At 33.9% G+C, this 26,751-nt stretch overlaps 2 protein-coding genes across 4 annotated transcripts in view; both read left to right on the top strand.

The window, feature by feature from the left end:
- The first annotated feature begins 844 nt into the window (after positions 1 to 844).
- atf7b (activating transcription factor 7b) lies at positions 845 to 16,537 on the top strand. Of its 3 annotated transcripts, none has more exons than XM_073852165.1 (12): positions 845 to 937; positions 3,925 to 4,000; positions 4,360 to 4,456; positions 6,067 to 6,197; positions 6,286 to 6,444; positions 6,530 to 6,684; positions 8,444 to 8,537; positions 10,914 to 11,033; positions 11,218 to 11,313; positions 11,613 to 11,801; positions 14,248 to 14,350; positions 14,450 to 16,537. In XM_073852165.1, the coding sequence occupies exons 2-12, from the start codon at positions 3,953 to 3,955 to the stop codon at positions 14,635 to 14,637; spliced, it is 1,380 nt and encodes a 459-aa protein (XP_073708266.1). In that variant the 5' UTR covers positions 845 to 937; positions 3,925 to 3,952; the 3' UTR covers positions 14,638 to 16,537. The 3 variants fall into 3 exon arrangements, with proteins under 3 accessions (XP_073708266.1, XP_073708268.1, XP_073708267.1); XM_073852166.1 differs by lacking the exon at positions 845 to 937 and adding an exon at positions 3,343 to 3,562; XM_073852167.1 differs by lacking the exon at positions 11,218 to 11,313 and having other exon boundaries at positions 849 to 937.
- A 2,205-nt stretch (positions 16,538 to 18,742) lies between these two features.
- dip2bb (disco-interacting protein 2 homolog Bb) overlaps positions 18,743 to 26,751 on the top strand; it is a 51,459-nt gene continuing 43,450 nt past the window's right edge. Inside the window, exon 1 of the mRNA XM_073852560.1 lies at positions 18,743 to 18,957. Coding sequence (XP_073708661.1) covers positions 18,873 to 18,957 — 85 coding nt within the window. The 5' untranslated portion in view covers positions 18,743 to 18,872. The remainder of the gene's footprint in view (positions 18,958 to 26,751) is intronic.

The following is a 26,751-nucleotide window of genomic DNA, read 5'->3' as shown; positions in this document are numbered from 1 at the left end:
TGCGTTTTAATTTTTTAGACTGTTTAAGGGTTAAATTAAAAATCATGTCTAATTAAACACGTAAATATTTACAAAATATATTTTGTATGTGTCTTTGTATACACATAATAATTATACAGTACACTTATATTTACATATATAAACAAACTTTTTTGGATGGGATTAATTGGTGCCCAGCACTATTTTATTTTACCAAACTGTGTTTTCCATTCATTTTTTGGATTCATTTTAATGGTTTCATTAAATTTATTATAATCAAAATTATTGAATAATTAATTGATTTTTAAATGATTTTTTTTCCAGTTTTACCAGTTCTCTGGTAAATATTTTCTAATAAATATTCCTTAAATGTTTTAATAATTTAATAATAAGCCCCACCCAGATTTGAAAAGTAATGAAAAAGTAACTTATGTTACTTTCCATAAAAAGTAAGTAACGTAAGTAAAGTAACTTTTCTCAATACTGTTAACTACATTAGTTAAACTAAGAATGAACTATACTTCTGCCTTGTTAATTTCAGCGTTTACTAATGCATTATTAAAATCACAAGTTTGTTAACAGTCAAAGCACTGTGAATTAACATGATGAACAAACAATGAACAACTGTATCTTTATTAACATTAACAAAGATTAATAGTGTAATAAATGTATTGTTCATTGTTCGTTTGTTTATTAATACGTCAAGCAATGTTAACAAATGACACTTTATTGTCAAGTCCTTCTGTAATGCCTGTTTTCATTTGACGCGTTGGGTGTGTAAACTAGAGCAGTGTATTTTTCATCACGTCTCCAAATCTGTTACGTAACGCCTTTAATCTGGTTTTGAGTATTACCTCAACCTATCGCGAGATTTGCATATTGCGAGCTAGCTGGATGAAGGAGTTCCAAAGGTGGGAACGCGGAGAGAGAGGGAACGAGCGAGAGAGGGAGGAGCAGGGTAAGTTTGTAAACACTGAAACCCTTGGCTGATGAACAGGTGACACGCAACACATTTGGATTATCTGATGCATTGCAATTAGCGATTTCAAGTGTCGCGGCACTGGTCGCGGGAACGACGGAGGTGTCATGAGCACCGTGTGTACACTGCATGAGACGCGACACAATTAGAACACTCCCATATAATCATCGATTATAATCTCCGCGCGCTGCCTTTGTAGCTTCGTTTAATATAATGGGAGTGTTCTTGCTTTGTCCCTTCGCGTCGCTCGCTTGTGGTGTAAATAGGGTGTTACAGCCTGTTGGCTCATGTGTAGTTAGCATTAGCCTTTAGCTTTAGTGATGGGAAGTCCGACTCGTTTCCGCGAATCGGTTCTTTTGAACAGTTGGTTTAAAAAATGGGTAAATGATTCAGATATTACGTACGCTGTCACGTAATTGCGTCATGTCGTGGTCACTGTTTTTTTCAAAATTTTATTATTAAAAAAGTAGTGTCTTATTTCAGTTGTTGTTTAAAACCAACACCTTTTTACAACATTAAATGTGTTTTTCAGAAGTACATTATTTTACTAACGTTTTTACATGTGTTGATAAAGCTGCCATACACAATATGTGACCCTGGACCACAAAACCAGTCTTAAGTAGCACGAGTATATTTGTAGCAATAGCCAAAAATACATTGTATGGGTCAAAATTATCGATTTTTCTTTTATGCCAAAAATCGTTAGCATATTAAGTAAAGATCATGTTCCATAAAGATATTTTGTGAATTTTCTACAATAAATATATAAAAACTTGATTTTTGATTAATAATATGTATTGCTGAGAACTTCATTTGGACAACTTTTAAGGCGATTTTCTCAATATTTAGATTTTTTTGCACCCTCAGATTCCAGGTTTTCAAATAGTTGTATCTCAGACAAACATTGTCCTATTTTAACAAACAATATATCAATGGAAAGCTTATTTACTCAGCTTTCAGATACTTAATCTCAATTTTGACAAATTTACGCTTATGACTGGTTTGACAGTCATAAGGGTCAATTTTTGGAAATTAGGATAATTTTGAGTTAGAATAAGACATTTGGCTGAAATACAACTATTTGAAAATCTGGAATCTGAGGGTGCAAAAAAAAAGAAAATATAAAATTTTATTGAGAAAATATAAAGTTCTTAGCAATGCATATTACTATTTAATTTTTTTTTTATATATTTATGGCAGGAACTTTACAAAATATCTTCATGGAACATGATCTTTACTTTTTTACTGATTTTTTGGCATAAAAGAAAAATTGATCATTTTGACCCATACAATGTATTTTTGCCTATTGCTACAAATATACCTGTGCTCTTTAAGACTGGTTTTGTGGTCCAGGGTCACATATTGTTGTAACATTTCTACTAATTTAGCAGTTAAAGTTATTGGTTAAAAAAGTAGTGTGTCTTATTTCAGTTGTTGTTTAAAACCAACACTTTTTACAACCTTAAATATGTATTTTATAAGTACATTATTTTACTAACGTTTTTACATGTGTTGATAAAGCTGACATACACAATATATGTGACCCTGGACCACAAAACCAGTCATAAGGGTCAGTTTTTGGAAATTAAGATAATTTTGAGTTAGAATAAGACAATATTTGGCTGAGATACAACTATTTGAAAATCTTGAGAAAATATGAAGTTCTTAGCAATGCATATTACTATTTAAATTTTTTTTTATATATTTGCGGTAGGAAATTTTCAAAATATCTTTATGGAACATGATCTTTACTTTTTTTTACTGATTTTTTGGCATAAAAAAGAAATTGATAATTTTGACCCATACAGTGTATTTTTGCCTATTGCTACAAATATACCTGTGCTACTTAAGAGTGGTTTTGTGGTCCAGGGTCATATATTTTAATTGTTACATTTCCACTAATTTAGCAGTTAAAGTTATTGGTACAATAATATACAATAATATTCCATTAGTTTATTTATTTTATTTATTAACATATCTTTATTGCGAGGATTAACCCCTTGAGATGAAACATCTCGTTTTCAAGGGGTCCTCTTGTTAACATGAATGAACAACAAACAATACATTTATTAATCATTGTTAATGTTTATGTTAATTCACAGTGCATTAAGTATGTTAACAAGCATTTTTAATTTTAATAGTACATTAGTAATGTTGAAATGAACATAAACTAACACTAATAAATGCTGTATAAGTATTATTCATTCGTAGTTCATGTTAACTAGCGTAATTAACTAATACACCTTATTGTAAAGTGTTACCAAGTTATTTTACGTTTGGGTTCACTTGAAACGCTCCTACTGTCAGTTCGTTCATTCATTAAGATTCGTGGACGAATCGTTTGAACTGCTTTCGTGAACCGATTCATCCAATCTATTGAAAAGATCCGATTCAAAAGAACGATTCGTTCACGAATCGGACATCGCTAAGAACCTTTTAAACGAAACACACAGCGCGCTAAGAGTTAGGTCAAATCCTCCGACGTGTTATTGTTTTGTTCAAACGGTTGTAATAGCTTTATTACATACTAGCGTCGAGTAGTTTTATGGTGTAGATAATTCTGGAATGGCTTAACGTAACTGAGGAAACGCATGCTAGCTAGCGGTATGTGTTGGTGTGATAAAGCTATTGGGTTGAAGCGAGTTTAATTTAGCGGAAATGTTCTTTAAACAGGGATGATCTCAGACAATAGGCAAATGAAAGCGTCTTATCGTGTAATCGTCATGTACATTATGCAATCAGTTGAACTCAGCAGGCCTCTGTGCTGCAATGTAGTCTGGATTCCTGTCATCTGTCAAGAGACTGTACAGCATTTCAAATGCAAAGTTTGGGAGGAATTCTTTTAAATAGAGGCGTTATGGTCACATGGTTGCTGAAAAATAAGTTGAAACGAATAGAAAAATGTTTTTGAAAAGTCTAAGGTCTCTTATGATAAATCATAACTATTCTTTCTGGATGGTGTTTAGAAGTGACACAGGAAGTAGTTGATCTAAAATGGGAGACGATCGACCTTTTGTCTGCACTGCCCCAGGCTGTGGACAGGTAAGAGCTATTTTCTATTGTCACTCTTAAATCCTCCTTTTTATGACAGTCCTGTTCTTCTGTATGCGGTGTGTGTTTAAAATATTTGGGCCAGTGACAGATTGTTGCCCCAAACTTTTATTCTAAAGTCACACCAGCTGTTTTAATCCCTGCTTCCACAGAGCAACTGTAAGAGGCTCCCATAGCACTGCATAACTAGATAACATAAGCCGTCATCAAAACAACAGATGGCCTGATATCATCCAGCGCTCTTCTGTTTCTGGCTTCCATCGGATTTGAATTAGGACGAGACGCAAATTGACTGAAAACTTTGCTGTGGGTTAATGCATGTGTCTCTGTTGATGTTTCTCTCATGGCAGAGGTTCACCAACGAGGACCATTTGGCAGTGCACAAACATAAGCATGAGATGACGCTGAAGTTCGGACAAGCTAGAACAGACACGGTTATCATAGCAGGTTTGTGATCTTACATAGATGAATTATCATTTTGATTGGTCTGGTGTCAGGGCCTGCTCACACCTAGAACAATAACAATGTGTTTATTATAAGCGCATGCTGAAGTTATGTCATCTACTTCCTTAGAAGTTTCAGTTCTTTAAAGTCTGGTAGATTCTGATTGGCTGTCAATGTTTTGTCAAAAAGTCATTCTGGGAGTGATTCCAACAGTATAGTTCTTTTGTATTGTAATCAATAAGGCAAAATCTATTCTGCTTTAAAGAGCATAAGCAATTGAAGTGTCAGACGACAGAAGAGTCAAAATTTTGTTATATATTTCTTCTTTTGCTAATGATACAGCAGTTAATAAGTTAGTTAGTAATTTATTTCTGCCAATTTTAGCTGAATTTTCCTTCAGAAAAGATTCTAATATTCTGTTTTTGCTTTTAGTATTATTAAGTTGAAAACAGCTGAGTAGATTTTTTTTTTCCATGTTTTTTGGTGAATATAAAGTTCAGGACAGCGTTTATCTGAAATAGAAATCTTTTGTAACATTATAAATGTCTTTATCCTCACTTGTGATCAATTTAAAGCAGGGGTGGGGAATCCTCGAGAGTTTAGCTCTAACCCTGAAAAAAAAAGTACCAACCTGTATACTGAAGACCTTGATTAGCTTGTTCAGGTGTGTTTGTTTAGGGTTGGAGCTAAACTCTGTAGGGACACCGGCCCTCGAGGATCAAGGTTCTCCACCCCTGATTTAAAGCATCCTTGCTAAATAAAAGTGTTGATTTTTATCATTTCTTTCCCCCCCAAAAAATACTTACTCAAAGCTTTTAAATGGTATAGTGTATAATGTTACAAAAGCTTTTTATTTCAGATAAATGCTGTTCTTCTGAACTTTCTATTCATCAAAGAAAGTTCATTCATCTACTCAGATGTTTTTATCATAATAATAATGTTTTTTAAGCAGCAAATCAGCGCATTAGAATGATTTCTGAAGGATCATCTGACGAGTAATGATTCTAAAAATTCAGCTTTGAAATGACAGGAATAAATCACATTTTAAAATATTTATTCATCAAAGAATAATGAAACAAATGTACTCAACTGTTTTAAATATTGATAATAATAAATGTTTCTTGAACAGCAAAGCAGCATATGAGAATGATTTCTGAAGGATCATGTGACACTAAAGACTGGACTAATGATGCTGAAAACTAGCTTTGATCACAGGAATAATTTACATTGTGAAATATATTCAAATAGCAAACAGATATTATAAATAGTAAAAATATTTCCAAATGTTACTGTTTTTTCTGGTAAGCAGTAGGGACGTCTTTAAAAAACATTAAAAATCTTAGTGTTCAGAAAGTTTTGACTGGTAGTGTTCAGAGAAATAATATGACAACCCACTAGTGAGGATATTTTACTGGTCCTTATTAGTTAAAAAAAGACTTGGCCATAGCATGTTTTGATGTCAATCTAGTGTTTTGCACATGCTTCTGTGAGGGGTAGGTCTAGGGATCGGGGGTTGGGTTAGTGGACAGAAAATATCATTAACCTAGTAGAAAATCAATGGAAGTCCATGCAATCTCCTCACTAATGTAGTCAAAAAACATGTGTGTGTGCAGATCAGACACCCACTCCCACCCGATTTCTTAAGAATTGTGAGGAGGTGGGGTTGTTTAGTGAGCTGGCTGGCTCCTTTGAGCAAGATCTCCGCAAAACACAGGAGGATGAGGAGAGGAGACTTAAGGGCACGGTAAGATTTCAAATAAGGAACGTTTATGAACTTGTATGCTCTATTTGAGAGAATTTCTTTAATAACCTTGATATCTTAAACCTTAAAGCTTTCAGCTCTTAAGACACCTACAGAGGTTAAAGAGAGGGAGGGGCCTCTTGAGATTGACTCCTCCCCTCCTGACAGCCCAGACTCCGCCTCCAGTATGATAAACAGCAAAGATGCAGTTGCCATGGCAAAAGAGCCTATTGCCTTGAGGAAAGCCAAGGTGAATTTAAATTCGTGACAAGATTGATTACAGTATGTACTGTCAGGTGCTGCATATAATATTGTCATGTGTCTCATTCTTACAGGAGGTTCCTCCACGAACTGCAGCATGTTCCACCCCTACACCAACCATAGTGCGTCCAGGCTCGCTCCCACTTCACCAGGGATTTGACTCTATGAATCCAACTCAGCCCTCTCCCACCTCTGTTATCACCAGGACCCCTCCATCAAACAGACTTAGGTACAAACACTCTAGAGTAAAGGGTGATTTGTGTCAAAAAGGTAGTGTTCCTTTTTTATACATTGTAGGCAGGGCTTAAAAACGGAAAAAAAATTCATTCGGTTCACTCCGAGCAGAATCGATATTATAACGTTTCTGTTCTTGCGTTCCTCATTAAACAATACATTCCGAGAACGGTTTTCTAGAAAAAATACCGGTTAATAACGTTATTTTATTACACAGCACGATAGATAGATAGATAGATAGATAGTGTGTGCCTTTTAATAACATGTTTGGCATTATGTTTACAAATGATTAAACCAAATTCCGTGTTCGTGTCATTTGAACTTCTTGTCTTTAAAACCGAAAGTAACGTTAAACGAGTTCACAACCAGGGTTTGAAAATTAGCGCGGCCCGAAGTAAGGTGTTAAAAAAATTGTGCTATATTAACACCCTCAAATGCACTACATATAGCCAAAGTCCTTTTAAGAATGGTAAAATGGTAAGATGGTATTCTATAGTCTTTGTCTGATATAGCCTAGCGTCAGAAGATTTTTTTTTATGAAAGTACAATGTTGCCAGATATTGCTACGAAAAACAAGCAATTACAAAAAGAGAAAAAAAGATATCCGAAATAAGTTCAAAGCTTGTGTTTTTTAAACAAGATTAATATATCAGTAACACTAACGTTCAACTTCCCACTTTATAAACGTCCCAAAGTGTCACACTAAATTGGAAAAATACACGTATAATAGGTGGATCTGGCAACAAACGGAGGCTGCACACGCGCTCTCACTCAACGCGCTCTCAAGCCCCGTTCACTGCGCTAGCTTCTCGCATCAACATGAATTGCAAACACTCGTGTGATATGAGGTGGTTTAAACGGCTTAGTAATCATTCAGAGAGCTTGGCATTTTATTTTTGAATATACAAAAATGACCAATGGCCAGACCTCGGTGACCTCAGCTGGCTACGGCCGTGCCTGGAAACGCGTTACAAATGAGCAAATCATTTTTTTAAAACAATTTTCTTGTTTGATAATACTATAGCGAAATAAGCCCCTTCAAGACCATCCGCTTCACATTCTGCCCACACGGCTTAATCTGCGATAAAAACCCGTTGATTTAATTATTCCTTACCTAATATACATAGCCTATTATAGGCTATTTTCACTCAAACAAAAGAGAACTTAAAACAGACAATTTTAACTACAAGTTTTAATTAGGCTACAATAACTTAAACCTAAACATACCTTTGCACATGAAACAGTCAGGCGCTTGGTAACCTTAAGCTCGTCGCATCAGAAAGGGCTCTGCTTATGACGTCTGCTTCGCGGGCATTTCACGGTGTATGTATGCGTCACCGTCGCATTTGCGCACACAATTTGAATTCATGTTTTTGGTCTGCCAAATTGATATAATAAAGAGAACGATAAAAATACCGTTATTAACCGGTTAATTTGGAATTTCTGTTTCTGTTTCTGTTCAGAACGATTAAAATTGATTTTGTTTTCGTTTTTGTTCCTGTTCCTGTTTAATGTCATTTGTTTTCGTTTTTCGTTTTCGTTCCTTAAACCGGTTCAGAGCCCTGATTGTAGGTGTTGATCCAATCAAGTGAAATCACTAGCTTGACTTTGTTATTGGTTCTGTTCATCCTCAGGAGTAAAGCAGAAACTTTTTTTAATTGCATGAGTCATTTCAGCGTTGTTCACACCTCTGCTTCCTCACCCTGCGTGAGGAAAAATGTCCTAAAATAGTACCTCTGTAACTCTCTTTTCAGCTCGCCGTCTGGTTCTTTTCCTATGCTGATGCAGCTTCCAAATGGTCAGACTGTTCCTCTGTTGCCCAGTCCAGGGCAGACTTCAGTCATATCGGTATGAGATCTCACACACCTGCTCATTATGGCATGAGTCAGTCTAGTTGATTATTTATTTGCCATGTATGCTGTGCTATATATGTATACCATGTGCTGGTGCTATAAAGGGTTTGTATTAAACGATGCAAATTCTTGGAGAGGATTTTTTTTGTTAAGTGGAGAGAATTTGTTTTCTGTAATTTATTCCTTTTCAATCACGACCACTACAGCCAAAAAAACATAGACTTTGCACCCAATTTATTGGCTTCAACTGTAAATTTAAAGAACTTTAAGCTGTAAGCTAGAGCTGCAAAGCGATTAGTCGCGATTAATCGATTCAGAATAAAAATGTATGTTTGCATACTATATGTGTGTGTACTGTATATATTTATTATGTATATATAAATCAGAGGTTGCGTTAGACTTTAACATTTTCCGTCATTTTGACAGAGTCGTAAAAATTCCGTCATAATCTATCATTACCCATCATTTTAATTTTCCTATTTTAATTAAAATAAATGCTGTTTTCAGTTGATGAATGAACAGTACACTTACATTGTGTGCCTCCCATTCAATAAATTGCAATACACTAGGTTCTGTGCTTGTTACTTTTGATGAAACAAAGTCTCAGAGTTTAAATTCTGTTCCTGTCGTTATATACCGTTTTGGCACTCTTTACTGTGCCGTGATAGATCACTGTAGCTTAAACTACTCGCCTGTGCGTAATCAAATGCGTAGCAAATGATTTGTGACAGTTTTCGTTTTTGTTCTGGACCCCGTGAAGCACACTCGACACCAACTGGATAGGGGTGGGAATTACAGTTAAGTTACAATAGATCACCCTCAGTGTCAAAGTGACGGACAAGCTTCCGATTTTTCCATCACTGATTTCCATCAATGACGGACAATTTTCGTTTAATGCGACCTCTCATATAAATACACACACATATGTATATATATTTTTTTAAATATTTGTATCTATTGTCTGTATTTGTATGTAAACACTTGTATATAATTTACATTATATATATTATAAATATAAATATTTTACATATTAATCTAACATATTTTTCCTTAATATTATACATGTATGTGCATTTATTTATATAGACATAATAAATATACACAGTACACACACATAGTATGTGAACTAACTTTTATTTTGAATCGGTTAATCGCAACTAATCATTTTGCAGCTCTGTAAGTATTGTTCCAGTTTTTTTAATAACCTGTTAGGTTTCTGGGATTTAAAAAAAAAAAAAATATATATATATATATATATATATATATATATATATATATATATATATATATATATATTGTTTGTTTAATAAAAGTCTTTAGTTCGGTTTTTTTTATTTTATATTATTTATTGATATTTTGAATTGGCTTTTGTTTTATGTTTTCAGTTTTTATTTTTATAGCTTTTGTCACTTTTTTAGTTTTTTTTATTTCTATTTACATTTTTTTTTTCAGTTTTTTTTTCAGTAATTTTAGTATATTAGTACTTAAAAGAATAAAATTTTTAGATCGGAACTCATTAATAAAAATTCTTTTATTAATTACTCACCCTCATGTCATTGCAAACCCCTATGACCTTTGTTCATCTTTGGAACACAAATTACTATATTTTTGATGAATTCCGAGAGCTTTGCCTGCATACCTTAATTTTGTGAAGCTAAGAGAATACCATTTGTGCTCAAATAACTTTTTTCAACAGTTTCAACAACTATTTTATCAATATCCTTACTACCTATCTGGGCCTTGAATGTGTCAGTTACGTTGTCGATGAACAAAGGTCTTACGGGTTTGAAGGTGAGTAATTAATGACAGAATTTTAATTTGATTGGGTGAACTATCCCTTTAATATGCAGAGATACCAAGAAAAAAGGCCATTAATTACCTCAAAAAATGGCTCAATCAAATATTTTTTATTACAGCTTTATTTCAATTACCGTAGTTAACATTAGCAACACTGGAAGTTACTTAGCTTAAATATTTGTGGAATATCTGCTACCCTTGTGGAGGAATGTGTGTTTTTGCACTCTGTGCTGTTTTTTAACATTTTTTTTAACTTCTTGCACCATCAGCATGTCAAGTTAAAAATAGTTCCAAATTCATGCATTCTGCTGCACTCTGTCCAGCTGCTTTTGATACAGATGGTCTTTAAGACGACTGGCTAGTCGATTATGAACTTTTATAATACATCTCCACCTCCCACAGACAGATGTCATTCCTAAATCAAAACAATAGTAATTACTATTACCTTTATAGTATCTTTTTTTTTTTTGCGATATGACCCTCAAAACAAGCTCACATCTGTTTTGTATTTGTGTCTATGCTTTGTGTTTATAGTATGTTAAGCTTGTGTTGCTATGTGTGTGTGTATATATAGCTTGCCAGATCATCAAACCCAGTGCCCAATATCCCAGGGATTCCAGGCCCTCCTATTGGTGGGAGCAGCAGTGGCTCCTCCTCTCCGTCTGGATACAGTACACACTCTGATGCCAAGACGGTGAGAATGCGAACACGTACACCCACGCTAGCACACGCGGTGTTTACTTAGGTATAAATGCTTAACAATGGGCTTATTATGTAACGATTAATTAACTACAAAAATGTAACACACAGGGTTTGAGCATTAAATTAAACGTTGTGGCGTTTCCTTGTGTTTGTGTATGGGATCTGTCTCCATCTAGAGGCTAAAAGCAGCACTATCTCAGCCGAGTCCTAGTGGACCAGCACCAATACAAAAAACAGATCTGACTGAGACACCATCACCTGCTCAACCACAGGTGCTCACAGACATCTCATACCTGTGTTACATATGTTAGATGCTAGCATTTGCCTGTTCATTTTGAATAGGGTTTGTTAAATTAATAAGTAGGGTATTTCATAGTAAATAAGCTCAACTAAAGCATTATATATCAGTATACACTTTTTTTTTTTTTTTACTGTTATCAGCTGTTATCAAAAATCAACAGAGCAGCATTTATTTGAAAATATTTTTTGAAACCACGTAAAACTCTGTTTCAAATCAATTTTATATGCTGAAGTTCTTTATGTATGTGACAGCTCATGCAATGTCTTGCAGGTATCCCCTGCTCCACCAAAAGGAGGGCGCAGACGACGAGGAGCAGATATTGAGCCGGATGAGCGCAGGCGCCGTTTTCTTGAGCGGAACAGAGCCGCTGCTTCCCGTTGCCGGCAAAAGCGGAAAGTGTGGGTCAGTGCCCTGGAGAAGCGCGCTGAGGAGTTAGCTACTTCTAATGTTACGCTCACGGTGAGTCTGACAGAGTGTTGAATGATATATTTGTATACCAGCTATTGGTTATTGCTGGGTCTGGCTGGTCAGGCATTTTTTGATGGAATAAACCTATTAATGGCCTTTTTTCTTGTTATCTCTGCATATTAAAAAGGGATAGTTCACCCAAAAATTAAGATTCTGTCAATGATTACTCACCCTGATGTCGTTCCAAACCTGTAAGACCTTTGCTCATCTTCAGAACACAAATTAAGATATTTTTGATAAAATTCAAGAGCTTTCTGACCCTGCATAGACAGCAATGCAACTGACACATTCAAGGCCCAGAAAGGTACTAAGGATATCATAATCAAAATCAAAATAGTCCATGTGACATCAGTGGTGGTTCCGTAATTTTGAATAAAGTTGTTATTTTTGTTTTCTTTGAGCATAAGTATTCTCGTAGCTTCATAAAATTACTGTTGACCACTGATGTCACATGCACTATTTTAACAATGTCCTAGCTACCTTTCTGGGCCTTGAACGTGTCAGTTGCATTGCTGTCTATGCAGGGTCAGAAAGCTCTTGGATTTCATCAAAAATATCTTTAATTAATGACAGAATTTTCATTTCTGAGTGAACTATCCTTAAAGCAGAGATCACACAAGGTGCTTAAAGTGCTTGAAGTACTTGAATTTGAGTTTTTGAAATTTAAGGCGTGGAAAACCCTTGAAAATAGCAATATTTCTGAAGAGGTACTTGAAAAGTGCTTGAATTATTGAAAATGTATCTATTAAATAAGTGTTTTATTTTTTAATAATCACATATCTTTTTATACAATTAAAAAAACTTTTTGTTGTTGTTGTTGGCTATTTTAGTCATGTCATAAAACTATAGAGCTAATCCAGTAGTAGTACTCACAGTGTCATGTAAACATGGACCTAATCAATTGAGTTTTTTACGTTGAAACCGCTCTGATTGATTCAAACTTGTGACTTTTTTCATTTCAAGCGATTCACTAGCAAAAACCAGATCAAATTAGAAGAGCCATTCATTTTCGAAATTCAACATTAAAAACCATTGTGTCACAGCATGATTCACTGTTTCAAAGCACTCCAATCGGATCGCATATCTCAAATCATTTGATTCAAATCGGGCCTTCAAATTGCGTATCGTGAATCATTTGATTTAAATCTGAACTTTGCATATCACAAATCATTTGATTCTGATTAAGACTTCGAAGCAGGTTCTTGAATCATCCTGCAGATTGAATGATTCCTGATCTGCACTCCGAGTCCTGATCTAAAATGATGGCTTGTGAACTATTATACAGATTGGGACTTCGGAGCATGGATTGAAAAACATTTGATTTAGATCAGAACTTCACGTATCACAAATCATTTGATTCAGATTGGGACTTCGGTGTGGGTTCTTGAATCTTTTTGCGAATTGAATGATTCCCAATCTGTGCTCCGAGTCCTGATCGGAAATGATGGTTTGTGAACTATTATTTAGATCGGGACTTCAGAGCGTGGATTACAAATCTTGTGATTTAGATCGGAACTTCGGAGTGGGTCCACAAATCTTTTGCTTTAGATCAGAACCTAGGAGCGTGGATTGCAAATCATGTGATTAAGATTAGAACTTCACGTATCACAAAAATAATTTAATTCAGATTGGGACATCGGAGCTGGTTCTTGAATCATTCTGCGAATTGAATGATTCCAGATCTGCGCTCCGAGTCCTGATCTGAAATTATGGTTTTCAAACTATTATTCAGATCGGGACTTCATGAATCATTTGATTTAGTTTGGAATTTCATGTATCACAAATAATTTGATTCAGACTGAGACTTCGAAGCGGGTTCTTGAATCATTCCGCAAATTAAATGATTCCCGATTCACACTCCGAGTCCTGATCTGACATGATGGCTTGTGAACTATTATTCAGATGAGGACTTTGGAGCGTGGTTTGTAAATCAGTTGATTTAGATCGAACTTTGCATATCATGAATCATTTGATTCAGATCAGGACTTCGGAGTGGGTTCTTGAAACATTACGCAAATTGAATGATTCCCAATCCACGCTCCTGATCTGAAATGATGGCTCGGGAACTATTATTCAGCTCGGGACTTCAGATCGTGGATTAAAAATCATTTGATTTAGATTGGAACATCAAAGTGGGTTTGCAAATCTTTTGCTTTAGATTTGAACCTTGGAGTGCGGAGCACAAATCATTTGATTCAGATCGGAACTTCGGAGCGGTTTTGCACATGTTTTTCTTTTCCGAAACAGTAGAAAACATCAAACCATAAGTGAGATCTCTAATTGAAGTCTTTGATAATCAAAAAATTAGTGCTTGAAAAGTCCTTGAAAGACCTAGAAATGTATTTTACAGTATCTGTATGAACCCTGTATATTCAAAAATGAACTTCAGTTTGATAATAAGCCTACTTTGACAGCATCGTTTATATATCCTTGACAGGGTGAAGTGTCCCTGTTGAGGACTGAGGTGACACGTCTGAAGGAGCTGCTGTTGGCCCATAAGGACTGCCCTGTTACTGCCATGCAGAAAAAAGCATATCTCGGTAGAGCATTTATTCCTCATCCGCCTCCTATCTGGCCAACATATTGTCTTAAATTCCTGATGCATAACATTCATCCTTCTTCCATTTCTCTCCCTTTAGCTGCAGGAGTGGATGAGAGCGCAGCATCGGCGTTGGTGATGCCCGTGACGGTCCCGGCTCCAGTGTCTGTTAACGGTCTGAGCGTGCGTGCGGCAGAGGCTGTTGCCGTTTTAGCGGGAATGGGCTCGGGCCAGTGGAGTAACACATCTGGAGATGCTTCCTCCCAATCGCAGCCCACATCCAGATGATGAGCATGTCCTTCAGCCAATGGGAACTAAATATACTTTCAAAAGAGCGAATCCCCCCTTTCCCCTCAAAACTGTCAGTCCCGGTGTGTTTGTAAATGCTCTCATGTGACAAATGGGAACCAATTGTTACCACGCTCTGACCACACCCCGCTCACCCATAGCCTATCACAGACTCTCCCCGGGCTAAGTAGTGACATCATAGGACGCCCCTGTCAGACTGCACAGACTAGGAAGCACTGCAGAAATGAAGTCTCTTCGGTCATCTCTATTAAATACACCGTTGCATATACTTGTATAGATCTTCCCACTAATGCATTGAGTTGATATTTGTCTCGTTTGCAGATATTTCAAATTATTTTGCATTTTATTCAATGGGTTTTCTAATATAATGATTCGTTGCATGATCCTGGCCACAATAGGAAGATGATTACTACACTATGCAGATAAGTTTAACGCCTCCTTTCTCAGTCTCTCTTGGTGACGCTATCTCACACATACTCGCTCTTTCCATCTCTCCCTTCTCTTCCTCTGTGTCTTAATTTTATTGTCGTATCTAAAGTAATTTCTCTCAGGTCCGTGCTTCTGTGGCTGTTTTGGTGAAGATCATGTCTCACATTTAGCGTAACCTGCCGCCGCAGAATGGACTCGCAAATGCTTAAGAATGGAGAGAAAATATATTTTTATATTTGAATATCGTTATTGGTTTGTCTGCATTTTGCAATATATATATGGATATAACGGGTAGCGTAACCACGTGGACATGTTTTAGATCAGTATGATAATGATATGCTCTGCTGAATTCTAGGTATCTTTAACCAAAATACATAAATCCTTTTGCATTAGAGGTTAGACCCCCAAAGTTGAAGTGCATCTGGTCTCATAACAGGGAACACACGCACAAAAACTCACGCGTAATGACTCTCGTGCTTGCATTTTGTGAATGTACAGTAGTTAACTAACCCGGCTATGAATGTGAAGTCTCGTTTCAAAATGGTTGAAATGCTTAATAATGAATAAGTTGGGTGTTAGAATGGTGTTATAGAAATAAAACATTATTATTTCTTTTTTTGGGGCCTGAAAGACTCACACTTGGCCATCCTGAATGATCTGGTGCGCAAAACTAACACTTAACTTATTAAGTTGTATTCCATTAAACAGTTCATGCCTGATCACTTTTTTTTAAATGGGATTATCTGCATTAGTTCAAGCTTGGCTTTCATATCAAAACTGTTGCTGTTTTTTAAAATCCAACTTTAAATATCTTTTTTTGTTTGTTTTATGGAAGCCCATTTTTGCCACATAAGAAAAACATGCAGTGATAAATCATACCTATGGCATAAAAAGACAAGATTGTGACTAAACTGTGCGATACAGTGTCATTATTATTGCATGAAAGTCATAATTATGACATCAGAAATCAAAATTAAAACTTTTGTATGACATCATAATGACTATTTGTCTCATAACCATGAATTGTAATGTCATTATTATGACTTTTTCTCATTTGTTATGATTTACCAAAGCATTTTTTCTTATGAGGAGGAAATTGGCTTCAATTGGTTTTGGACAATGGTGTCATTTTTCTTCTAATAATGTGTTTTGATTTGATTATGTGTAGATTATCTAGGTGTTTTTTTTTAACATGATCCAATCTGCCATATCAGTTCCTGTCATTGACCTTCTTTGCATCTGGATTTCTCCTATTTAGATGTAGAACGTACTGCTTTCCACAGTGTGTATAACTCACTGATCCCAAACTCTGTAATGTGTAAGTGAAGCCCTTAAACTAGAGCTGTAAATATGAAATGAGTGTCAGCATACAAACATAGCTTACTGTATGATATTGACTAACTGAAACGGTCCTTAAGATATGTTATAATTAAACATTGTTGGAACTCTAGCCTCTTGTGCATTCAATGAGATGCGTTGAGCTGGTTTTCTGCTTTTTTTTTTTAATCGTGTTTTGAAGGTGAGCCATTCCTCTGTGTATATAGAGGTGGTACGTTGGGATTTGACTGCTGTGTGTATATGGAATAGCTTGGATGAGGTGCATATGCACTGTGTTGTTTACCTTGTATATTGCCAATGTATAACATATTTACAATGATATGTACACTAGTAGGAAATGGTCCTGAATTAACATGTAACCTAAGACTAAAAATGCTACAGTAAATACCTTTTAGTTATAATATATACACATTTTTAAAACTGTCATATACCTAATGAGACCTAATCTTACAATGAAATGCTATTAAATACAGTTTCTAAGTGAAAAAGAACAAGGCAACAAAAAATCTACAGAGAAAAAAAATTTAACTGACATTCTCAGAATTCTCTTTGTGACACTTAACATTTGATGATTTAAAAAAAAAATGTTTCTTTATTGTTATCAATTATGTTGTGTATGTTACAACCATGTTATCCAGTAATATGACTTGTGGAAATCACATCAGAGGAATAACCAACTCACAATTCAGCCATTTGTCTTGCAAAATCTCTATATGGGCCATTCTACAGAATTGGTCCAAAGTCAGAGTTGGAAATGTCTTGGAAAAAAATGTTTTCCAAAGAATTTGTATGTGTGTAAATTGTATAATCTCCAAGTTAATTCTCATACTGTATTTTCAGAAAGTTTTGGAAGTTTTGGAAGATTTGTCCTCTCCCCAAATTTGTCACTACCGAAACACAGTAATGATAATTTAATTAGAAGTGATATATTTATAACCCATTGTAAATATATTTTATTGCTATTTTATACTATTTTTAACATTTTTTCAGAAGTAAATCAATAACAATTACATTTTTAACAATATTTCTAGTGTAATTTATGAGATTTGTTGTATTCTGAATCCACTTTTTCTTTGTAAAAGGGGAGAAGTTGGTCATACTGATTTTAAACTTAAAAATTCTTTAGTTTGAATATACATTGAACCAAAAACTATCATAGCATCATAACATAACATTTTAATTTGAAAACTAAAACACTACTCTAACAGTTCTAAAGTTTTGTTTATTTCCCTCATATATAAAGATAACGTGTTCCCTTTTGTCACTACAAAAACAATGATGACATGTTTTATTCGTGACTGTTTCGGTAGTGAAAATTTTATGGGATAACACAAAAAAAACAAAACTTCACCTAATGTTTCGTAGTTACAATTTTAGACATTTGAACCTAGCTCAAAGATGCTAATCAGCACATGGTTAGCGAGCACAGTTCTGAACAGTGATACACATATAAAAACTAAATGTTATGGAATAACTCCCAAAGAAGTGTGCTTATTGCAGATAAAAGGTGTTCGGTACTGACGTTCCTTAAATTTACACAGATTTTTCAGCTTTTTGAACACATTTACCTAAAAAATGATGGGACCTATCTACTCACACCTTGTAGCTATGAGAGAGAGTGACACAGGAATATTTCCTGATCACAAATTGACTAAAACATATACTGTTTCGATAGTGACATGAACATGCAGGACACATTTTTTTACATAAAGTGTCAGCATTTACAAAGAAAATATTAAATAAATATATATTTTTGTGAGCTTCACTTTTTTCAAAGAAACAAAAAGATACTTTTAAAAACATACTTTTAAAAAATACAAAAATTATTTCAATATCATTTGAAAGTTGAAATTTAGGGGTTAGGGTTCCAGACAGCGACCTCCAAATTAAAAGTACCCAATAAATGATGATTTTAAATATATTAAGCGCTAATATTTTTTATATTATTGTGGGCTTCAATAGATAATAGAAGGATCTTATTAAACATCTAAGATTTGAATACTTAAATGCGTTTTAAAAGTTTTTATAGTGTTGTTTTTCCCCTTTTTGACAGTCTCGGCTGCTATGTTTAATGGAAAAGAGCTGTGTGAAGCTTCTTCAAAATGTCCCCTTTTGTGTTTCACATTAAAGGTAAGAGTAACATTTTTTGGGAAAAACATTACTTCAACCATTGAGTTGAAGATATTAAATTAGATAAAGATTCTCTCTCACCACACCAGAGGGAGCAAAATCGCCTCAGCTTCAGAGCACAGGCTCACAGACTCCTCATCCCGAGCTCTGGTCATGTGACTCTTCCCATCGGTTGGGATTTCTCTCTCGGCATGGCGGAGATGATGGAGCTCGGTCTGCTATCTAATACCATTAGTTTTTCATTGTGAGGGGGACACGGGTATTTTTGTTGTCGGTAAACCGTTCTGTGCCGTTCTTTCCGCCGGTTTCGGGCCATAATGGCGGAGCGCGGTGTGGATGTGTCCGCTCTCCCCCTAGAGGTCCGGGAGCAGCTCGCTGAGCTGGACCTGGAGCTGTCTGAGGGTAAGCCTTTTAAACAACAACGGCTCTTCCTTCGTTGTTTCAGTGCTTACGTTTGGATGGATATGTATTGGATTGACAGGCTCAGTCTTGCATCCTGAACAAGAGCATCCACACACACAGGTTCCGTGATGATGATGCTTCAATGTCGCCGCCGCTCGCGGAAACATACTGACCTCTTTTTCTGCATCTCATTGGTTCAACGTCGCATTTATCCGCATTTTAAACGTCTGTTCCGCTTTGTTTTGCTCTTTAATTGTCCTGACATTACGCTAATATGTTTCATTATTTACTGTTACATTGCGCAAAACAAACACCGAGTCTGTGAGGCGCTCTGGACGTATTTATGTGATTATTTACAGGCCATTATTCTGCATATGTCTCTCTTCATACTTCATACAGACTCCGTCAACTAGTAGCTAGTATCTAGGGTTAGTTGTATATTTAGTCTATACTTAATCTGATAAAGGAAAAAAATGTATAAAAATATGTAATGCATTTTGTTTTAGTAATATTTGGACTATATGGCTGTTATTATAATGGGTAACTTACTCTGTTTATGGGTAAACTGACATTCATCCTAAAGACTTAATGCTTTATTAATGAGCATACTGTTTGACACATTGACAGTGCTATTAATAGACCTAAACCTAATTTTTCCTCCATAAACAATCAACACCCATATAAGATTCAATGAGAGGTCATGTATGGCAAGCCGATTTAATGTTTATTCATTAGAATGAAAAGGTTTTAAAAAATGTTCTTACTGCTAAGTAATACAATAGTGACTAGTATTTTTTATTTTTATTTCTTTACAACTTGTGCATTAGATACTTATTCATTTGCTAACTATTCCATTGAATGCAACAAAGGCCTGTCATTTACATAGTAAATAGTTAAAATAATTACTGATAATATGTATTCTGATTACTTCACTAGTTCTGTTAGGTATTAGTTCTTATTCACTGTATTAAATTAAGTGCTGTCAATCGATGAAAAAATAATCACACTTTTTTTTTCTGAAATTAATCGAGATTAATCATGATTAATGCCAACTAACATTAAAGTGTTTAAATATAATTTTATACTGCAATAATTTCACGTTCAATCTTCAAATCTGTCCAGTAGTTGCTAACATCTAATAAATGGTTAATTAGCCTTTTTCACACTTCCACGTTTCTGGCTTCCGGATTGGCGCTTGCAGGGTAAAAGTTTAAAAAAAGTCGTACTTAACAAGAGTAAGTTCAGAAATCAAAGTCAATTTTTACAAAATAGATACGTGATACTATGATATATGTCGGTGTTTTACTCTACAAAGAGCAAACATTTCTTCAAAGACTTCAGCTTTAGGTCATCACAAATATTATGTTTTTTTAATTCTGAATGTTAGCACTTATAATTCAGTACATTTTTTAGTTTTGCCGTTCTGTCTATTTGGTGCTGGCTGTGCATTACGACTCTTCACGTGAAATTTTTCGCAATTATTATTATTATTAAAATAATATTGTATTTACTACTTGCTCTCCTTTGCATTATTAACATGACGGTGTAAATGTACGTTATAAAGTGTGTCCAGGGATATACATAATAAAATAATATAATACCAAACAAGAGATGACTCAGATTAATGGCCTTATGGATCAGGATTACATTGTTGTATTAAGAATTGTTTAATTTAATCTTGGAAAAATGTTCATTTGGATATAAATACTGTCAAATGCTGTCATAATTTATCATGACGTAGTGATTCGAGGGAAATTACTAAATAAATTGAGAAAATATGCTCAAATATACTGGAGATTGAGAACAGAAACCAGCCGGCACTATGTTGAGCATATTATTTTTACGAGTCAGCGGTCTGAATGGCCATATAAATTACAAACTAGTAAAATATTGTTTCTTTGTTGATTATATAACAACAATTTGCAAAACAGACAAAACAGAAAAGGTAAGAAGCATTATTTAAAACAAGGGCATACTAATATAATAGGCTCAGACCTGTAGCGGAACTAACTTTACCCTGCTCTTATGTAATTTCCGATATTTGTGAAAAAGGCTAAATGCAAATTTAAACAGAAATGCTAGTCACTATGGAATTACTTAATACATAAAAGTATTTATTAGTAACAAAAGTTCTATTGAATAAATGTTAATACAGCTTGCCATACGACATGTAAATTGCTCACTCAGACAATGGAACTTGGCATAGAGTGGACTGGTGTCACATTTGATATAGAGTTTCAATGTCATGCTCATAACGTACATATGAACATTTTTATAAACCAAATATTACTTTTTTTAGCATTTTACATGGTCTTCAGTATAAACAGTGTACCCTCAGACGGAGACCTCAGTTAAACCAGAAATAGAATAGAATTATAACACAGATATGTGTGTGTGTGTGGTTGTTTACATTTAATGTGCAGTTATTGTCATTGTGATTCATTGCAGAAGGGGCTCTGTTTGTTTGCGTGTGTGTTTAGTCATCCTTATGTGTTATATAAGCCTTTCAGCAGTGGTGTATGAAAGATTCAGAAGAGCAACACAATATCTTAAACAGCATTACGGAAATATAAAAAGAGATTCTCATTTATCTCTGCACCAGAGAATCGTTTGGAACAACAGCTGATCTGCCATCAGCGCAGCCCGCACTCATTCTCAGTACGTCTCCCACACAGAAAATCAAGACAGCACCTAGAGGCAGATTACAAATGATGGGCTAGCTCGCTTTTGGCTTCACTTACTTTATTGTTGTGTGTTTTTGGATTTTATAACAGTTGCGTACATCATCTTCCGTCCTTGCTGATGCAGTTTTGCAAACACACACACACATACACATGCTTATCTCTTTCTGTCTTTTATGTGTGTTTTTAATTTCCCAAAGGTTTGGCCTTCTGAAGTATGAGTTATATATATATGTGTGTTTATGTATTAGCTACGACTGCGTATCTGTTTCTCAAAACCCACAATGCAGTCCTGGCCCAATTCACAGTCCCCCACCTACAGTCCTCACTTTTTGGCTCTTAGACAGGAGATGCCTACTGCAGCCTTTAAAATACAGTCAGAACTGACTTATTCAGGAAGTATAGTGAGGTTTGTTTTAGAGTAATGTTAGTCATGTATATGAGCATATGTTTAGCATCACACCCATATCGTCTTTCCTTTGCACTAATGACTGTATGGGTGACAGCACAAAGAAAAGGTCACAATGAAAGACTCTTTATTTCAGTCTTTGAAGGACCAGAGGGAGTATGGCTGCTTCCGGCTCACTGCTCAAAGACCCTGCTTCAATGATTTTTGTTTGGGTTCAGACATAGTAGTAGTTTAGTTATGGCTATAGGTTTGACTATAGTTATAGAGCTGCTGTTATTTATAGCCTGCTGAGATCATGTAAGCCCTTTATTGTTTTTATAGTGGAATAATGTGTTATGACTATTAACACATTAGTGTGAGTAGTAACAGTTGTCACAACAAAATAGTACTTTAAAATATGATGGTATTGGATATATTACCATGCTAATGGTGTTTGTTTTTAATACATTATCACACATGTGGCTAAGGATGGTTTGAATGATTGATTTATACAGTATCGTTCTCTCTCTCTAGGGCTGTTAATTTACTTCTCATAATTTTTTTTTTCAAATAGATACTCAACAACAAATTTTAGAAATGTTTACATATAAAATATACATTAGAATGTGTTGCTAAAAAATGCTACCTTTACCCTGGGCCAGCAGACAGAGCATTTATTAGTAAATTATGCAAAAAGGCTTAATATTTAATAAAATTATCCTTAAATGTAATATGCATGTTGATAAAAATTTCCACACTTCTCCTGGGCAGGCTGAAAAAACATGGTTATTTTTAAGCCCTGTAAATTATACAAATAGTCTTAATTTTTTAAATAACAATATCCTTACATATAATATGCATATGAAGAAAAACCTTAAAATAAAATACTAGTAAATAACAAAATATCCTTGCATGTAATATCCATTAATTTATAAATATGTAGGTAAAAAATGCTACAAAAAATTCATATTGTTGTAACCCTGTAAATTATACAATTAGGCTTAATATTAAATAAAAATATCCTTGCATATAATATGCATACATTTAAAAATATGTTGCGGACAAAACATTCTTTATGTCAAGCCCTGTAAATTATACAAATAGTCTTAATTTTTAATAAAAAATATTCTTACATATATCCATGTGATAAAAAATCATTTTCAAAGGATAAAAAGTACGCATTATTGAAATAAAATAATAATAAATAAAAATATCCTTGCATACAATCTATATTATCTATACATTTATAAATATTTAGCTAAAAATTGCTACATTTTTCCTGTGCCATCAGGAAAAAAAATTATATTGTTAAACATTGTAAATTATTAAAATACGCTTTATTTTTAATAAAAATATTTTTACATATAATATCAATATGATAAAAAAATATATATAATATCTATACATATATAAATATGTAGCTCAAAATTGCTAAATTTTTCCTCTGCCATCAGGAAAAAAAATATTGTTGAACACTGTAAATTATACAAGGCTTAATTTTTAATAAAAAATATTCTTACATATATCAATATGATAAAAAGTTCTTAAAATAAAATAATATTAAACAAAAATATCATTGTATATAATATCTATACATTTATAAATATGTAGCTAAAATGGTTAATTTTTTCTTGTGCCATCAGAAAAAAAAAATATATTGTTGAACACTGTAAATTATACAAATATGCTTAATTTTTAATAAAAATATTCTTACATATAATATCAATATGATAAAAAGTTCTTCAAATAAAGTAATATTAAACAAAAAAATCATTGTATATAATATCTATACATTTATAAATATGTAGCTAAAATGGTTAATTTTTTCTTGTGCCATCAGAAAAAAAAAATATATTGTTGAACACTGTAAATTATACAAATATGCTTAATTTTTAATAAAAATATTCTTACATATAATATCAATATGATAAAAAGTTCTTCAAATAAAGTAATATTAAACAAAAAAATCATTGTATATAATATCTATACATTTATAAATATGTTGCTAAAATTGCTACATTTTTCCTGTGCCATCAGGTAAAAAAAATCATATAGTTGAACCCTGTAAATTATACAAAAAGACTTAATTTTCAATAAAATATCCTTACATGTAATATTAAAAGTCCTTAAAATAAAAATAATAATAAATAAAAATATCCTTGGATATAATATCTATACATTTTTAAATATTTATAAACAATTTAAAAAAAATGTTACATGTTGCCTCTGCCAGCAGGAAAAAAAAACATATTGTTGAACCCTGTAATTTATACAAATAGGTTTAATAATAAATAAAAATATCGTTGCATATAATATCATACATTTATAAATATGTAGCTAAATTTATTACATTTTTCCTGCACAACCTGGAAAAAAATCCTTATTGTTGAACGCTGTAAATTATACAAATAGGCCTAATATTAAATAAAATATATCCTTGCATATAATAAGCATACATTTATGTAGATACATTATGTAGCTAAAACGGCTACATTTCTCTTGGGCCAGCATTCAAAATATTATTTAAGTAGGCTTAATATTTAATAAAAAATATTCTTACATATAATATCCATATCATAAAAAAATTCTCAAAATAAAATTATTATAAATAAAAAATATACTTTACATATAAAATGCATACATTTATAAATATGTAGCTAAAAATTGCTACATTCTCCTGTGCCAGCAGTCTAAATATTCTTATTGTTGAGCTCTCTAAGTTTTACAAATGGGCCTTATTTTTAATAAAAAATATCCTTACATATAATATCCAAAGAGAAAAAAAATTCTTAAAATAAAATATTTATAAATAAAAATATCCTTTCATATAATATGCATACGTTTATACATTTTCCTGTGCCAGCAGAAATTAAAAAAATCTTATCATTGAACCCTGTAAATTATACAAAATCCTTGCATATAATATGCATACATATAAAAATTTGTTGCTAAAATTGCTGCATTTCTCCTGGGCCAGCAGTCAAAATATTCTTATTGTCGAGCCCTGTAAATTATACAAATAGGCCTTATTTTTAATAAAAAAGAATATCCTTACACATAATATCCATATGATACAAAATCCTTGAAAATAAAATAATAATAAAATAAAAATATCCTTGCATATAATGTCAATACATTTATAAATGGGTAGCTAAAAATTGCTACATTTGTTTTCTGTGCAAGCAGATCCTTGATCCCTGTATATTATGCAAATGAAGGCTTAATATTAAATAAAAAATGTCCTTACATATAACATGCATACATTTAAATATATGTTGCTAAAATTGCAAACATAACATTCTTATTGTTGAGCCCTGTACATTTTTAAAAAAGGCTTGATATTTATCCTTTAATATACTTAAAATATGCATACATTTAAATATATCTGGATAAAAATGGCTAAATATTTCCTCGGACAGCAGAAGGCGCATCCTAATTCTGAGCCCTGTAAATTATACAAATTAAGTCATAACATACTATATTTATTACATATATATCTGTACATATAAAATAGAATTAAAGCAATTCTTTGTGTGCGTGCATTTGTTTACAGTAACCAGACGGGAGATGATTTTAAGATGACAGGTCTACAGAGACTCCACCAACAGCTTGTATTCATTATTTGTAATGTACGTGTGTTGTGAATGAAATTGTTTGTTTGTGTGTGTGTGTCTTGGTGACAGAGGAAGAGGAGTGGAGATAGGAGGTTGTGACACACTCGCACACAATGAGCGCCATTGAAAGCATCAGGGCTGAGCAGTCGTGATCTCTGCTTGAATTCCCAGCACATACTCAGACGCTTTTATGCACTTAAGCTGATCAAATGAGCTGTGTGTGTATGTGTATGTGAGTGTGAGTGTGTGTGGAAATCCTCTTCCGTAGTTGGTCAGCATATACTTAAACTAAGGAGGTTCGGACCAGCTGTATAATGTCTGATTGTGTGCATCTGTTCAGGTAACCTTAGTAGCTTAAGCGCCCACTGTGACTGTAGGAGGACAGGCAGGCTTTCTGAGTTGTAAAGAAAAGGAGAGACAGAGATAGAGTGGGAGAGAGAGAGACCTAGGGACAATACAGAAAGAGAGAGAGATTACTCTAATCTAGGTCACAGAGCATCATGAAGCAAATACACTCATTTACCCATGATTCACAGCAAGCTTTCTGACATGTTGCACTGTCTCTCCTCTCTGTTTGTTCTCTTTCCCACCATGATTTTTCTTGACGTAATCTTTTTTTTTTTTTTTAATCTCTCCTGGTTCATCTAGCTAGCTCACTCTCAAGTGCAAATCATGCAGACAAAGTCTACTAGAAGTAAAGTGTGCATCTCTTCTTTTTCAGGCCTGATGTCCATCACAGACCGGTGAATAATTCAGTTAGTGAGGAACCCATATTGCAAGCATTGCAAAAGATATTAACTATTAACATGTCCTGTGTGATGTGCACATGAGAGCGAGCTAGCTACTGTAGATGAAACAGGCGAGGTTTTTTCAGTTAGTGAGCAGAAAAACATGGACAGAATCGCAGGATCCAGTCATGAAAATGGTATTTACTGTATAACACAAAATGTCATGGAATTTGCCAAATTTGGGATGAATAAATAAAAAAATGCAATATGGACGAGTGTATGTGAATATTAAGTCACAAAAATATTATTTAAATATGAATCCTGCATGTTCTGCGTGTCTCTGTGTGAATGAATGGCGCAAACGCGTGGTTTTGTTTACTACA

This window comes from Garra rufa, chromosome 12, assembly GCF_049309525.1.
Source record: "Garra rufa chromosome 12, GarRuf1.0, whole genome shotgun sequence".
Classification (NCBI taxonomy): Eukaryota; Metazoa; Chordata; class Actinopteri; order Cypriniformes; family Cyprinidae; genus Garra; species Garra rufa.
Note: the sequence above shows the minus strand (reverse complement) of the source record. Positions and strands in the feature narration are given on the sequence as shown.

Coding starts and splice junctions, on each gene's coding strand:
- atf7b (XM_073852165.1), top strand. CDS start 3,953: ATGGGAGACGATCGACCTTTTGTCTGCACTGCCCCAGGCTGTGGACAG. Junction 8,538..10,913: donor GGCAGACTTCAGTCATATCG/GTATGAGATCTC, acceptor GTGTATATATAG/CTTGCCAGATCATCAAACCC. Junction 11,034..11,217: donor CACACTCTGATGCCAAGACG/GTGAGAATGCGA, acceptor GTCTCCATCTAG/AGGCTAAAAGCAGCACTATC.